Genomic DNA, 14,978 nt, shown 5'->3' with positions numbered 1-14,978 from the left:
TTAGTCTATCTTGAAGTCAAGCCAAATCAATAAGAGTTTACTATGCTCCAACTTCAAGGGAGAAAGGAGCTCACTTCATGAAGTGTTCTAGAATGTTACATAGCCCATAACCAGAATAATTCGCTTTGAAATATCTCTGTTTCATCCCCTTCGTGCCGTGCTCCATTATGAATTGATTAGAATTAATGAACTACTAATGCTGTTGCTATCTTTTGGATTAAAATATTTCATCGAATTAAAAGTGTATTAAATTTTCCAGGATTTCTTAAGTTTCAAAGACTCCACATCTGTTCAGGGCTCCCTGAAAAAATAACTACCCAGTCTAATTGAATTAAATATCCCAACGTTTTAAAACATGTGACTGGATTTCAGGAAGCCATTACCCCTGCTTCCCAGGAAGTTCAAGTAATGAAATTTTTATTAAGTAACAATGTTACTCGTTGTAATTTTTAACTTTGGATCTTTCTGGTCTGTAGGGCATATATCACTTATATGATGTAACTAGCTGAGTTTTCAAGAGCATATTCATAAGACAGCCTTTCTCCACATGCAGGAGAAAGGATAATCAGAGAATTATGCCGGTGGCACATTGGTTAGCACTGATGCCTCACAGCGCCAGGAACCCAGGTTTGATTCCCGGCTTAGGTCACTGTCTGTGTGGAGTTTACACATTCTCCCCATGTCTGCATGGATTTTCTCTGGGTGTTCAGGTTTCCTCCCACAGTCCAAAGATGTGCAGGTTAGGTGAATTGGCCATGCCAAATTCTCCCCCAATGTATCTGAACAGGCGCTGGAGTATGGCAACTAGCAGATTTTCACAGTAACTTAATTGCAGTGTTAATGTAAGACGACTTGTAACTAATAAATAAACTTTTCAGATTAAGATAGATGGAAGGAAGCTTGTGTGAAGTATAAATTGTGGACCAGTTTCTGTGCTACATGCTCTATGCAATTGAAGGTGAATGGTGCCCAAGTAATATGAACCTGAAAAGGGGACAGGATAGCCCATGAATCAAATCTCGATTTGTTGATTAAAATGTCCATTCTATTTTGTTGCAATACTTTGATATCATAAACCACTGGATTTGCCCGACCTTGTCTGCTCTATGAAATTAAGCAGAGTCAGATTTAGTTTGTACTAGTTTAGGACATTGTAAGCTTTGCCTGTGGCCATGCTTTTCCCCTTGTGTCTGATCTCTGAATATAATCAGACTCAGGCCTGGTCAGTATTCAATTACACAATAATGCTCATGAATACTAAATGCAACAGTCTTTGCATAGATAAGGTGAACAGTTGGAAGCATTTTCCCAGGGCAGAAATGACAATTAAAAAGGGGCGCAAGTTTAAGGTAAGTGGGAATGGTTCAGTAGAGATGTGCAGGGGATGTTTTTCATATAGAGGATGGTGGGGGCCTGGAATGCACTGCCAAGTGAGGTGGTTGAGGCCGACACCTTAGTGACACTGAAGACTTATCTGGATAGATACATGAACAGGCATGGTATAGAGGGATATGGGTGGTTGTCTAGATAGGACAAAGTGATCGGTGCAGGCGTGGTGGGCTGAAGGGCCTGTTCCTGTACTGTACTGTTCTTTGTTCTTTATTCCTGCGACCTAATGTGTCAAATGTGATTGTACTGAAACCATCTGTCATGGTTAGCTGCACCGCTTAACAAAGTGCATGAAAGGGAATGAGTTTGTAGAACCCAAAGGGAGAAAATGCTGGAAAATCTCAGCAGGTCTGGCAGCATCTGTAAGGAGGGAAAAGAGCTGACGCTTCGAGTCCAAATGACCCTTTGTCAAAGTCTTCATGTGGACCCGAAATGTCTGTTCTTTTCTCTTCTTACAGATGCTGCCAGACCTGCTGAGATTTTCCAGCATTTTCTCTTTTGGTTTCAGATTCCAGCATCCACAGTAATTTGCTTTTATAGTTTGCAGATGCTTCTAGTGGCACTGGGAAAACATCGTACCAACAACAATTTTTAATTAAGTATAGCAACAGCAAGAACAGCTTTGCGTTTATCTGGCACTTTTAATGTAGCAAATTGTGCCAAAATGCTTTGCAGGTACGTGAAAGCTACATAAGGAGATATTAGGGCATGCCATCCAAAGCTGGTGAAAGTGCTAGGTTTAAGGAGCATCTTACCTCAAGGGAGAGAGGAAAGGAGGTAAAGAAGTTTAGGGAGGGAATCCCAAAATTTAGGATCTAGATAGCTGGAAACACAGTCACCAATGGGGAAGTGCTTAAAATCAGCAGTACGTGAGAGATCAAAGGAGTGCAGAGATTTTGGAGGGTTGTAGTGCTGGAGGGGGTTACAGTGATAGGGAGGGAAAAGATCAAGGAGAAATTTGAAAACATGGATGTGAATTGTAAAATTCAGGCATCTCCGTATCAGGAGCAAATGTAGATCAGCAGGGGTGTTGGGTCAATTTGTCTTGTTTACCAGGAAACAGTAGTGCTACATCTTACATCCCGTTGGGTTTATCATGCAAAATTTTAGGCAATTACTTCTGATTATTTTCATTTCTTCTTCTGTTACAGAATTATCATCCTGACTCTGCAAAAAGCAACCATTTTATTTCTTCAAGTGATGGATCTTTATCTGGTATAAACTAAGAGCTTATAAATAGCACGGCAATTAAACTGAAAGAGAATAACCCATAAGGAGATATTACGAGTAATTAATTGGGAAAATTTAAACTGAACAAATGGGTTAAAGTGTCTCCCAACGACACTATGCAGTGAGTAAATGTACCTTGGCCCCTAAGAGACTGCTCATTGCAGATTAATTATCTCCTAATGGCTTCATGTTTATTGATTCAAGTGGTATTATCCTTCAGTACACAACTTTGGCATGCTGTTACCTAGTTACAGAAAGCTTTGGAAGTGTAATTTATGCAGCAATTATATCATAGATCATAAAATTATACAATAGCTACAGTGCAGAAGGAGGCCATTCAGCCCAGCAAGTCTACATCAACCACAATCCCATTCAGGCCTTGACCCTATCGCGCAACAACAATCAACTCTCTTGTTTCTCAGGAATTCCATCAGTAGTCTTGGGAAGTCAAAAGGGTTCCGCAGCCAGGAAAGTTTGGGAAACCTGCCCTAGATTATGCGCTGTGATCGTGGAGTAAAATTAAACCTGCAACCTTGTGACCTGAGTCAAACTGACACTGAAATCTTTGACCTTATTCTAGCTGTGTCGCATTAGATTTCAGATAGATCCATGTTGGAAACATTCCGAGGGATGGACTCTGTTGCATTTGTACCTCCCAAACTCTTCCAAAGGTAGACCCAGTAAGCGAGGTAGGTCCATTCAAAAGTCTGCTGGCAGCAGGGGAAGAAGCTGTTTTTGAGTCAGTTGGTATGTGTCCTCAGACTTTTGCATCTTTTTCCCGATGGAAGAAGGTGGAAGATATTATGTCTGGAGTGTGTGTGGGGTACTTAATTATGCTGGCTGCTTTTCTGGGGCAGGGGGAAGTGCAGACAGTGTCAATAGGTGGGAGGCTGGTTTGAGTGATGGACTGGGCTTCGTTTACGACCCTTTGTAGTTTATTGCAGTCTTGGACAGAGCCAGAGCTATATCAAGCTGTGATACAACTGGAAAGAATGTTTTCTATGGTGCATCTGTCGAAGTTGGTGAGAGTTGTAGCGGAAATGCCAAACTCCCTTAGTCTCCTGAGAAAGTAGAGGCGTTGGTGGGCTTTCTTAACTATAATGTCCGCATGGAGGGACCAGGACAGGTTGTTGGTGATCTGAACACCTAAAAACATGAAACTCTCAACCATTTCTCCTTCGTCCCCATTGATATAAACAGGGGCATGCCCTCCACTACGCTTCCTGAAGTCGATGACTATCTCCTTCATTTTGTTGACATTGAGGGAGAGATTGTTGTCGCTGCGCCAGTTCACCAGATTCTCTACCCTTTTCCTGATCTGTGTTTCATCATTGTTTGAAATCCGACTCACAACGGTGATGTCATCAGCAAGCTTGAAAATCATATTGGAGGAGAATTTGGCCACACAGTCAGATGTGTATAAAGTGTATAGTAAAGGGCTGAGAACACAGCCTTGCGGAGCACAGATGTTGAGGATGGTTGCGGAGGACGTGTTGTTGCCTATCCTTACTGACTGCAGTCAGTGGGTTAGGAAGTCTAGGATCCAGTTGCACTGAGTTCAACAACTTCAGAACATGAACTCTCCCCTTCACCTTCACCCCATTTCCATTTATTTTATTTCATTCTGTTTCTTCTTTTCATCTCATTCGTCTATTTTTATCATTCTTCTTTCTCTCTTCCATTGTTCCACTCCTCCATTCCCCCTCTCCCCCCCAAAAGCAGGTAACACTCCTTTTGTTCACTCATTTCTAACTATAAAATAATGTGTGAATTAAACCGTTATAAAGGCCAAGAAGACACTGAGGTGACCGGAACAGAAGGGGAGGTCAATTGAAGCATTGTAAGGGTTGGTGTGTAGAAATTCTAAAACAACATCCACTGCCCTAATGATCCTGTTCCTTTCCCAGCGCCTTATGGGTGGGAATGTAACCAAATATAAGTTAAGGCAGAAAGATGGATGGCTGCATCGTGGCACTGCTGCCTCCCAGCCCTAGGGTTCCATTCCCAGCTTGGGTCACTGTCTGTATGGAGTTTGCGTGTTCTTCTGGTGCCTGCGTGGGTTTCCTCTGGGTGCTCCGGTTTCCTCCCACAGTCCAAAGATGTGCAGGTTAGGTACATTGGCCATGCTAAATTGCTCTTTAATGTCCCGGGATGCATAGGCTAGGTCCAAAAATGTGCAGGTTAGGATAAATTACCCCTTAGTGTCAGGGGAATTAGCAAGGTAAATAGGTGGGGTGATGGGGGATAGGGTCTGGATGGAAATGTTGCAAGTGCAGGCTCGATGGGCCAAATGGCCCCCTTCTTCAACTGTCCTGATTCTATGGTTGAAAAAAAGTTCTAATCTGCTCCTTTCCCTTTTGCTGGCTGCTATGACTCTGCAACATTCCCTGTGTTTATTTCTGATTGCCAAAAGTTGCATCTTTTCCCTTTGTAAAGAACAAATAAATAGTTGTTTGTTTACAAGCATAAATCTAAAGGAGGGTCTTTAGGAAAGTAGATCACTGTGATTAAACCCAAGTAAAAGTCCCAAACAGAAAAAAAAACTGAATACAGCCATTAGAAGCTCAAACTATCTGGAACTGAATGTTTTAAATGCAACTTTGTAAGCTCATAGCCAGCTTTTGAACTGCTGCCAGGGGCTGCTTCTGGTGCGCTGTCGCTTTAAGAAAATGTTGGCGACTCAAACCCCTTGAAAACTGATCTTGCTTCTGTGAGTTTTTTTTTAAAAAAAGATTTGCATTCAGTGCCCGGTGACAGATTAGCCACACACAAAACAAAAATCACACAAATTCGGCAAGCCACTGGGTGGATGGCAAGTTATTTGTAGTTAATGAAGTTATTTTAAAAAAAGAACAAAAGATGCAGGGAGGTTACAGAGAGTAGTGAAGAAAAAAAGAACAAGAAGAGGTTGTACAAGTTGGTAAGGGTTTAAAGGACTTTGCCTCCTGACTGTGCAGACTCTTATTGAAGACGGTTCCTCCACTGCTGGATTGGGGCTGTGATAGAATGAGGTGGCTCTTCCCAATCTTGCTGCTGAGCCTCTCGGGGGGAGGCTGGGGCTGTCAGCTACCCCACGACTGGAGACCACAGAGTGAGCCGTGCCGAGCTGAGCTGGCCGAGATCATCATCTACGCCAAGGTGCTGGCTGTGCACAAGGACACTTACAGCGTGTACAACTACCTGCCCTGGCAATATGACACCCACCTCTTCTACTCTGCTGAGGTCGAGCTGCTATGTGACCAAGCCTGGGGCAGCATGTTGGAGATGCCAGCAGGCGCCAGGTTTAACCTGACCGGATTGGGATACTTCCCTTGTCACTCCTACACGGTCGTGGAGAACAACACCTACTATTTCTTCGTCAGGTAAGACTGAGGAGTGTGGAGTGAGGATTGGGGGTGGGGGGTGGTGGTCTGGCTGGTCAGTAGTTCACAACAACTTGGACTTCATTCACCCACCCCCCCTCCCCCCTCACTGAGTGCCTTTGTTAGTCCAAGTGCCGAGGACCAGTTTGATCCCAGTTGCAGTCAGCTGCATCCAACCTGTCCTCCTTCCATTCAGATATGTTCTGAAGCACCGTTCAAGCCGCCTTACATGAAAAAAATAGGATCCATTCAAATTGATGGGCATCTATTGGACAGATGTGATTGTGGAATAGTAGATCTGACTTACGTTAACTGTAGTCTGACTGTACCCTAACTGTGGGGTGACAGATCTGGCTGTATCCGAATTATGGGGTGACAAATTTGATTGTACCCTAACTGAGAATTAACAGGTCTGGCTTTACCCATCTGTGGGTGACAGATCTGAACGTGCCTTAACTGTGGGTTAACGGGTCTAACTGTACCCTAACTGCCAGGTAACAGCTCAGACTCTCCCATAACTGTGGGGTAACAGATCTGACTGTACCCTAACTGTGGGGTGTCCCAACAATGCAGTGACATATCTGACTGTACCTTAACAATGGGGGTAACAGTTTTGACTATACCCTAACTGTCAGGGTAACAGTTTTGACTATACCCTAACTGTCAGGGTAACAGTTTTGACTGTACCCTAACTGTCAGGGTAACAGTTTTGACTGTACCCTAACTGTCAGGGTAACAGTTTTGACTATGCCCTAACTGTGGAGTGACAGATCTGACAGTACCCTAACAGTGCAGTGACAGATCTGACTGTACCTTAACTACAGTGACAGATGTGACAGTACCTTAACTGTGGCGGTAACAGCTCTGACTGTACACTAACTGTGGTGTGCCAGATATGACTGTACATATAAGGAATGTATGTACTGACTGTCTTCTTCAGTTGGGAAACCCAGTCCAGTGACAGAGATGGCAATCTAACTTCGAAGGATCTGTCTCCCACCAATTTTCTGCTTTAGTGGCGAACCTTTGTAACTATTTCTGCATTAGCTTGTCAAAATACTTATGACAGAAATCAGGTCCATTTTGGAGCAGGGTAGTTTAATGGGGAGCTTACAACCTAAGTTGTTAAGAGGGTAGGGGGAAGAAGATGTTCCTGTTATTTAATGATGGTGAAAGTTCTTATTTACATTTAATGGTGTTACTGCCTTATTAATGTTTATTTTGAAGTTGAAATGGTTCAGGTAATAAGTTAGAGGCTTCAATATATCTGCTCAGCTGAGGTTTGCTGTCCTGTCACATTGGCATTTTCTATGCAACTAAATTCTAGTCACTGGAGAAACATTTCTTTCTAATAAAGGAATGTCCTTTTGTCATTGTTTGGAGCTGGGACACACAGTACATGCTTCCAGTTCTCAGACTGGAATGGGAATGTTTCCGCTTGCCTGATGAAGACACTTTGCTCCATCAATCACAGATGTTTTCTTTCCTGGTGGAGATTTTTTTTCTCTGTTCATCAGAGCGAGGTGTTTATATTTGATACAGATGTTCCTTTCCATCAGAAGCAGGCGCTTCTGTTTATCTGCCGGGGATGTTTATACCTGGTGGAAATGTTTCTGTTGATCAAGCACAGATGCTTCTGTCCATCAGATGCAACAATTTCTGTCTATCTGATGGAGATGTCTCAGTCTATTGGATGCAGATGTTCCAGTCAAACCAACACAGATGTTCCTATCTGATAGATAGATTTCTATCTGCTGCAGATGTTTCTGGCTACAAGATTGGCATTTTTCTGATATTTCTGACCATCTGACATTTCTGTCTCTCGAATGGAGTGGCTCTAGTTTGTATAATGCAGGTGTTTCTAGTTTTTTTAAAGATTTTATTTATTAGTGTCACAAGTAGGTTTCCATTAACACTGCAATGAGGTTTCTATGAAAATTCCCTAGTTGCTACAATCCCGCGCCTACCCAGGTGCACTGAGGGAGAACTTAGCATGGCCAATACACCTAACCAGCATATCTTTTGGGCTATGGGAGGAAAACAGAGCACCCGGAGGAAGCCCATGTAGACACTGGGAGAACATGCAGATTCCACGCATCCACTCAGTCCACCCAAGCCGGGAATCCAGGTCCCTGGCGCTGTGAGGCAGCAGTGTTAACCGCCATGCCGCCACCTCCCCCCCTCAATTGCGACATTTTCTGTCAATAGGCCATTTTAGCCTAACTCGTGTGATTGGAGTTGGAAGAGGTTTCTCTCCATCTGATTGCAATAAGGATGTTTTGGAAGTCATTTGCCCTTAAGCAATCTTGAATATGATTGATAATAAAACAGGCACCGGATTTTCCCAGAATACGCTCCGCAATGAATTAAACAGTTACTCAAAATGTGACAAGTCAAACTGTTATTTAGAAATTCATCTGAAAAATAATAGTGCAAGTTGGTATGTTCCAATGGTGAACCTCTCTGTGACAAAAAAACAACTGAATCTAATAATAGGTGTGGCAGATTACAGGAAAGAGTTTGCAGAAACAGTTATCAAAAGATTTTTTTGATGATTTCCCTGCCTCTAGTTTTCAAACAGCTGGAAAAATGAAATGGAAAGTTCAAAGTGGCAGCTGAAGACAACAATCTTTCACCTGAAAATTAAATTATTCTTTAGTCTTTCAATGTAAAAGTTTTGATATGATTGCAAGTGAGAGTATGAGCAGCCTGCATGGTTAGAATGTGCTCCGACTTGGCATTGCTGTCCCTATTATCCGCATCCTAGTGTGAGATCAGTGGTGCGGTGAGGCTGGCACATCTTGTTCATTAGCACTGAGTTTTACTTTAAAAGGAAGTATTCCATCATTGGATGTGGGTGTCGCTGGCAAAGACCAGCCTCCATTTGTTGCTCATTTCTAATTGCCCTTGGGAGTGTGTGGTGATGTGACGCCTGTTTGAACCACTGCCCTCAGTGAGATGATGATACTGGCACAGTGCAGTTACGGGGCATCCGTGATTTTGATTCCACACTGATGAAAGCATAGCCATAGATTTCATAGAATCATAGAATGCCTACAGTGCAGAAGGAGGCCATTTGACCCATTGAGTCTGCACCGACCACAATTCCACCCAGTTCCTATTCCCATAACCCCATGCATTTACCCTGCTAATCCCCCTTACATTAGGGTTAATTTAGCATGGCCAATCAACCTAGTCCACACATCTTTGGAGTGTGGAAGGAAACACACGCAGACACAGGGAGAATGTGCAAGCTCCACACAGACAGTGACCCACGCCGATAATTGGACCCGTGTCCCTGTCGCTGTGAGGCAGCAGCGCCACCAGGCTGCCCCTTTTCCAAGTCAGAGTGGTGTGTGACGTGGAGGGGAAGTTGCAGGTCATGATGTTCCCATGTGCTAGCTGCTCTTGTCCTTCTAGCTGGGTTTGGAATGTGACAGTTGCAGGAGTCTTGGTGAATTACTGCAGTGCAGCTTGTAGATGGTACACACTGCTGCCATTGCGCACTGGTGGTGGAGGAATGATTGCTGCTTATGGTGGTGGATGGGTGGGCTGCTAGTGAAAAGTTTAAAGTTTATTTATTAATGTCACAAAAAGGCTTACATTAACACGGCAATGAAGTTACTGAGAAAATCCCATAGCCCCACACTCCAGTGCCTGTTCAGGTACACTGAGGGAGAATTTAGCATGGCCAATGCACCTAGCCTTTCCTTTCGGACTGTGGGAGGAAACTGGAGCATCCAGAGGAAACCCATGCAGAACGTAAAAAAGCTTGCTTTGTCCTGGATGCTGTCAAGCCTGTTGAGTGTCATTGCAGCCGCATTCATCCCAGGGAATATTCCATCACACTCCTGACTTGTTGGTGTTGGAAATGTTTGGGGAGTCAGGAGCTGCCCACTAAACACAGAACTCCCAGCCTCAAACTTGCTCCAACAGTCAAGATATTTACCAACTACAACTTCAACGTGACCAGACAGGTAGTGATCCCCAACTGTTTATGGCGGGGATTCAATGATAATAAAACTATTGAATGTCAAGGGGAGATGATGGTCATTGCTGCTACTTGTGTGGTATGTGTGTTCCTTGTCACCTCCTCCCCAAAAGCTTGAATGAGGTATTCAGGTATTGTGGTAGGCAGGCATGGACCACCACAATATCTGACAAAATGCAAACAAAATTGAACATTTCAATCAACAGCAAGCATTCCCATTCAGATTTTAGATGGAGGGATAGCCATTGATGAAACAGCTGAAGATATGGCGTTAGGTGGATTGGCCATGTTAAATTGCCCCTTAGTGTCAGGGGGATGAGCTAGCTTAAATGCATGGGGTTATGGGGATAGGGCCTGGGTGGGACTGTGGTCAGTGCGGATTCAATGGGCCAAATGGCCTCCTTCTGCACTGTAGGATTCTCTGATTCTATGAAGATTATTGAGCCAAGAACACTGTCTTAAGGAACACCAGAGGCAATGTGCTCTACTCTGAATGAACAAGGCACTTAGTCTCCCAGCTGCCAGCTGGCATGAATTCTTCTGTACAGTTATTATCATTTTAATAACACTCTTTAAAATTCAGTTCAATTGTCTAGCAAAACAAACAAAATTATCTCAGAAATTAATGCTCCCCCTGAGAGGATTTTGCTTGTTTTAATGGGGCAAAACGCTGTAAAAAGTATGTTTGTTTAGGGATTTCTATGGAACATGCATTTTCATATGGCGAGAGATATTAACATTGTTGTTTGGTTTTTAGTTTGAATGTAAAAAAATACGAAACCTCATTTCAGTCCAAACTGTCAATCTGTTTTCAAAGGATTTCACCATCAAAACTGCCAAGTCATAAATAAATTTGGATTAAAGGATGTCACAACATACCTTGATCCTCACCAGGTTTAATTCGCCATGCAAGGAAACGAAAACTGTCATATAGGCAACCATATTAAAATGAGGCAGCCAGTTTTATATTACAAGCCAACCTGGGATACCAGATGATACTGGAGCTCTCTGTTCCTCAGTTCCAAAAGAGATGACAACTCAAATGTAGCTGTGTTACCCCAGAGTTTCTTGAATTGCCTACTTTTTGCTAGACTTGCCCTTGTACAGTTAATTTCTGTGCTCAGATACAGAAGGTAAAATTAAGAAGGAAAGATAAAATAGGTTATAGGTTAGGTTAAAAGAAATAAAGTCAACAAAAGAAAAAAATCCTACAACGAAAAGCTAAAGGAATGAGACTCCACACTTGTAATTTGTAACTTCCAATGGCAGAGAGGATGTTTGACAGTAATTAAGAGATATCGCATCATTTATAAAAGGGAATTGGATTGAATTGGACCAGTCCTAACTTTCTGTAGCGAGCTTAGTCCACATCTATGACACAAGTGCAGGAACTTTACATCTTTCAATATCTTTGAATGGGAACTCAGATGATGAGACACTTTTTACACACACTCAAAAGCAGAACAGCTCACCAAGGACAACAACTTGGGGATTTTGCATTTAACTGTCCATCTTCAATTACCTGAAATTTCTGTCTGGCTTGCATATACATAGTGCTCCACACTCTTATCCTCACTAGTACAGTAAATTCTGACTTAATATTTAAATGCATTGAAAATACAGTGGGATACCATCTTCTCATAACTTCATATGCTTGTACAAGAGAGATTTTGGAAAATCTGAGAGAATTTCACTTATTTCATGCAGAGTGGTGGCACAATGGCACAGTGGTTAGCACTGCTGCCTCTCAGCATCAGGGACCCATGTTCCATCCCCGGCTTGGGTGACTGTCTGTGTGGAGTTTGCACGTCTCTCCGTGTCTGCGTGGGTTTCCTCCAGGTGCTCCGGTTTCCTTCCACAGTCCAAAAGACGTACGGTTAGGTGCATTGGCCATGTTAAATTCTCCCCCTGTGTACCCAGAGGCCAGACAGTGGCGACTAGGGGGTTTTCACAGTAACTTCATTACAGTGTTAATGTAAGCCTACTTTAGACAGGAATAAATGAACTTAAAGAAGTTATTCTGAATAAGTTGTGGTGTTCTTCTGCTAAACCTGATTGGTAACTTGTTTTAAAGCCATGGATATGTTCTGCAGTATAACATGGAGGCACACTTCTCTTCCTCTACCAGATGATACTGGAGCTCTCTGTTCCTCAGTTTCATTTGTTGAAATGGTTATTTATCTTCTCAACTCAGTTTTTTCCCCTTCAGTTCAAAGCTGTGTGGCATTCTTCTCCTTTCCGCTCGTGACAGTCACCCTTCACCCTTTTGACCTGAAGCTGTTGACTAGCCACACGTGTATTTTTATCGTGCTTTTCGAGGCCAGAGATCTTCGCAGAAGGAACGCTGAATGCAAAGCATGAAGTAGAACCAAAACCCCTTTCTCTTTCCTCAGGGATGGGAGCCACAGCTCCAGCTCATTACTGAATACTGCTCCATGGTTATTATTAAAGAGGCTAGCATTGGAACATCAGTCCAGCAGCACCGGTCAACAGGTTAATGCTGCTTTGCCAGGTTGTCATGACTGTATGAGACTAACTCAACTGAGAGACTAGGGCTGAAGCTTTATTTACTATGAATACTGGCCTTCTATTTCCAGCCTCTATTGTTTTTGCAACTATTAAAAGGTTACATCAGTGCCAAAATGATTTAATAATGATGTACAAGACCAGCGTCGCTAAATCCATTCTTCACAACACACCAGACTCTTAATGATTCATCAGCTTATTATTCTACCAACGTAACACAAATTGGATTGTGTTTGCAATATGAAAGTGATATCAGCCAAGAACCTCTCCATGAGCTTATAACCAGGTAGTGCTAATTGTTGTCACATTGACATTAACTGCAGAATACTTCTGAGTAGGTTTTTCATTAATAAGAACAATCATACCACATGATTATTCGCATCTGTTAGTGTCACAAGTAGACTTACATGAAGTAGACTTACTACAATGAAGTTAATGTGAAAATCCCCTAGTCGCCACACTCCGGCGCCTGTTCGGGTACACTGAGGGAGAATTTAGCATGGCCAATCTATCTAACCAGCACGTGTTTTGGGACTGTGGGAGGAAACCAGAGCACCCAGAGGAAACCCACACAGACACAGGGAGAATGTGCAGACTCTGCACATAGAAGCTCATATCACAATTCCAATATAACAACACCACAGGGAGACAAACTGATGTTGCACAAAATGACTTTGCAGAGCACTTTGTGAGTTTAAAACAAATGATCTGGAATGCGCAGCATTACTGTATGAAAATTGGAGTCAATTTCTATATGATCTAAAGAGCATTGTTTTGGGTTATTTCTACAAACCACTATCCCTCAAATTGCATTTGAGTGAGCCCTACTCATTGACAAATTATGTTTTGATGCATTTACAGGGATATGTAGCAATCATGTAATTCCTGTTTATTTTGAACAAGGCAGCCAAGTTTTAGGATTAACTGTCTCTTCTTTCAATAAAATCTCTCAACGGATTTGGTCAAATTTTGTCTCAAAACATATGGTAACATATCATCAATCATGCAGCCAGACCACTGGGTCGAGCGAGGAACATTAATCACAGAATGCGACCACCCACTAATACCATCAATCACACAGCAAAACTTCCAGATAGACATAGATTACCAAATAACGTTAAATTACTGAATAATCATGCATTTATTTCTGCCTCCGTTGATTAGTTGATAGTTAAAATTTTCTTTATACTGGTCCAAAGATGATATCCAAAGGAATATTTTGGAATAAAGCTCACAATCCATCATTAAAATTTCTAAGGGCTGAATTTTTGAAGTCTTTACGCAGGGTTGTACAATATATATTTGTTCACTATTAATATTACTAGAGAACAGAAGCCAGTATGAATCGAGATAAAAGCAAATTACAGTGGATGCTGGAATCCGAAACAAAAACAGAGAATGCTGGAAAATCTCAGCAGGTCTGACTGTATCTCTGCAGAGAGAGAACAGAGCCAACATTTCGAGTCGAGATGATCCCAGACTTGAAATGCTAACCCAGTATGAATCAAGATGTTCCCAAAACTGTGAGGTATTTTGGCAGGCAAGGGGATTCATAGAATCATAGAATTTCTAAAGTGTAGAAGAGCTCATTCAGCCCATTGAGTCTGTACTGGCTCTCTGGCAGAGTATCTTTACCCAGGCCTTTCCCTCTGCCCTATCCCCATAACACAGTAAGAAGTCTCACAACACCAGGTTAAAGTCCAACCAATTTATTTGATAGTAAACCTGCAAGCTTTCGGAAACAGTGTTCCTTCAGGTGTGACACACCTAACACACACCTGATGAAGGAACACCGTTTCCGAAAGCTTGTGGGATTACTATCAAATAAACTGGTTGGACTTCAACCTGGGTGTTGTGAGACTTCTTACTGTGTTTACCCCAGTCCAACGCCGGCATCTCTACATCATGACTATCCCCGCAACCCCACACATTTCCTATGACATCTAACCTATACATCTTGGGACACTAAAGGGCAATCCAGCATGGCCAATCCACCTAAACTGCTCATTTTTGGAGTGTGGGAAACCCTCACAGACACGGGGGAGAATGTGCAAACTCCACACAGCCAAGAATTGAACCTGGGTCCCTGACACTGTGAGGCAGCAATACTAACCACTGTACTATCGTGCCGGGTTGGGTAAGGGTACACATTTGAAGGGCCTCAGCAAAGACTGCTGTTGTTATAGTTGGGTTCCTGAACTGCTCCATCTCCTGCCAATTAAGCAGGGACCATCAGCTAAAAATTCCATCCAGTATCTTTAAGTAATCTGTGTTTACATGATTGGGATAATTTGTAAGAGATTATCTGCACACTGGATGGCTTTGCACTCTTCCCAAATGGCCACAAATTTAATGTAGACCAGCATGTTAAAATATTTCAAGTATTTACTTCGAATTAAATGGAATTAGAAAGCACAAAACAACTTACCAGACACTATCTAATAGGATTAAGGATGGGGTTGTTTAAGTGCCAACATGCC

The 14,978-nt window shown here is 42.6% G+C and overlaps 1 protein-coding gene across 1 annotated transcript in view; it reads left to right on the top strand.

The window, feature by feature from the left end:
- The first annotated feature begins 5,296 nt into the window (after positions 1–5,296).
- LOC145336460 (coiled-coil domain-containing protein 3-like) overlaps positions 5,297–14,978 on the top strand; it is a 29,207-nt gene continuing 19,525 nt past the window's right edge. Inside the window, exon 1 of the mRNA XM_080181754.1 lies at positions 5,297–5,981. Coding sequence (XP_080037880.1) covers positions 5,626–5,981 — 356 coding nt within the window. The 5' untranslated portion in view covers positions 5,297–5,625. The remainder of the gene's footprint in view (positions 5,982–14,978) is intronic.

This window comes from Carcharhinus amblyrhynchos, chromosome 3 (genome assembly GCF_965287045.1).
Source record: "Carcharhinus amblyrhynchos chromosome 3, sCarAmb.v2.hapA, whole genome shotgun sequence".
Classification (NCBI taxonomy): domain Eukaryota; kingdom Metazoa; phylum Chordata; class Chondrichthyes; order Carcharhiniformes; family Carcharhinidae; genus Carcharhinus; species Carcharhinus amblyrhynchos.
This window is presented reverse-complemented; position numbering and strand designations above follow the sequence as displayed.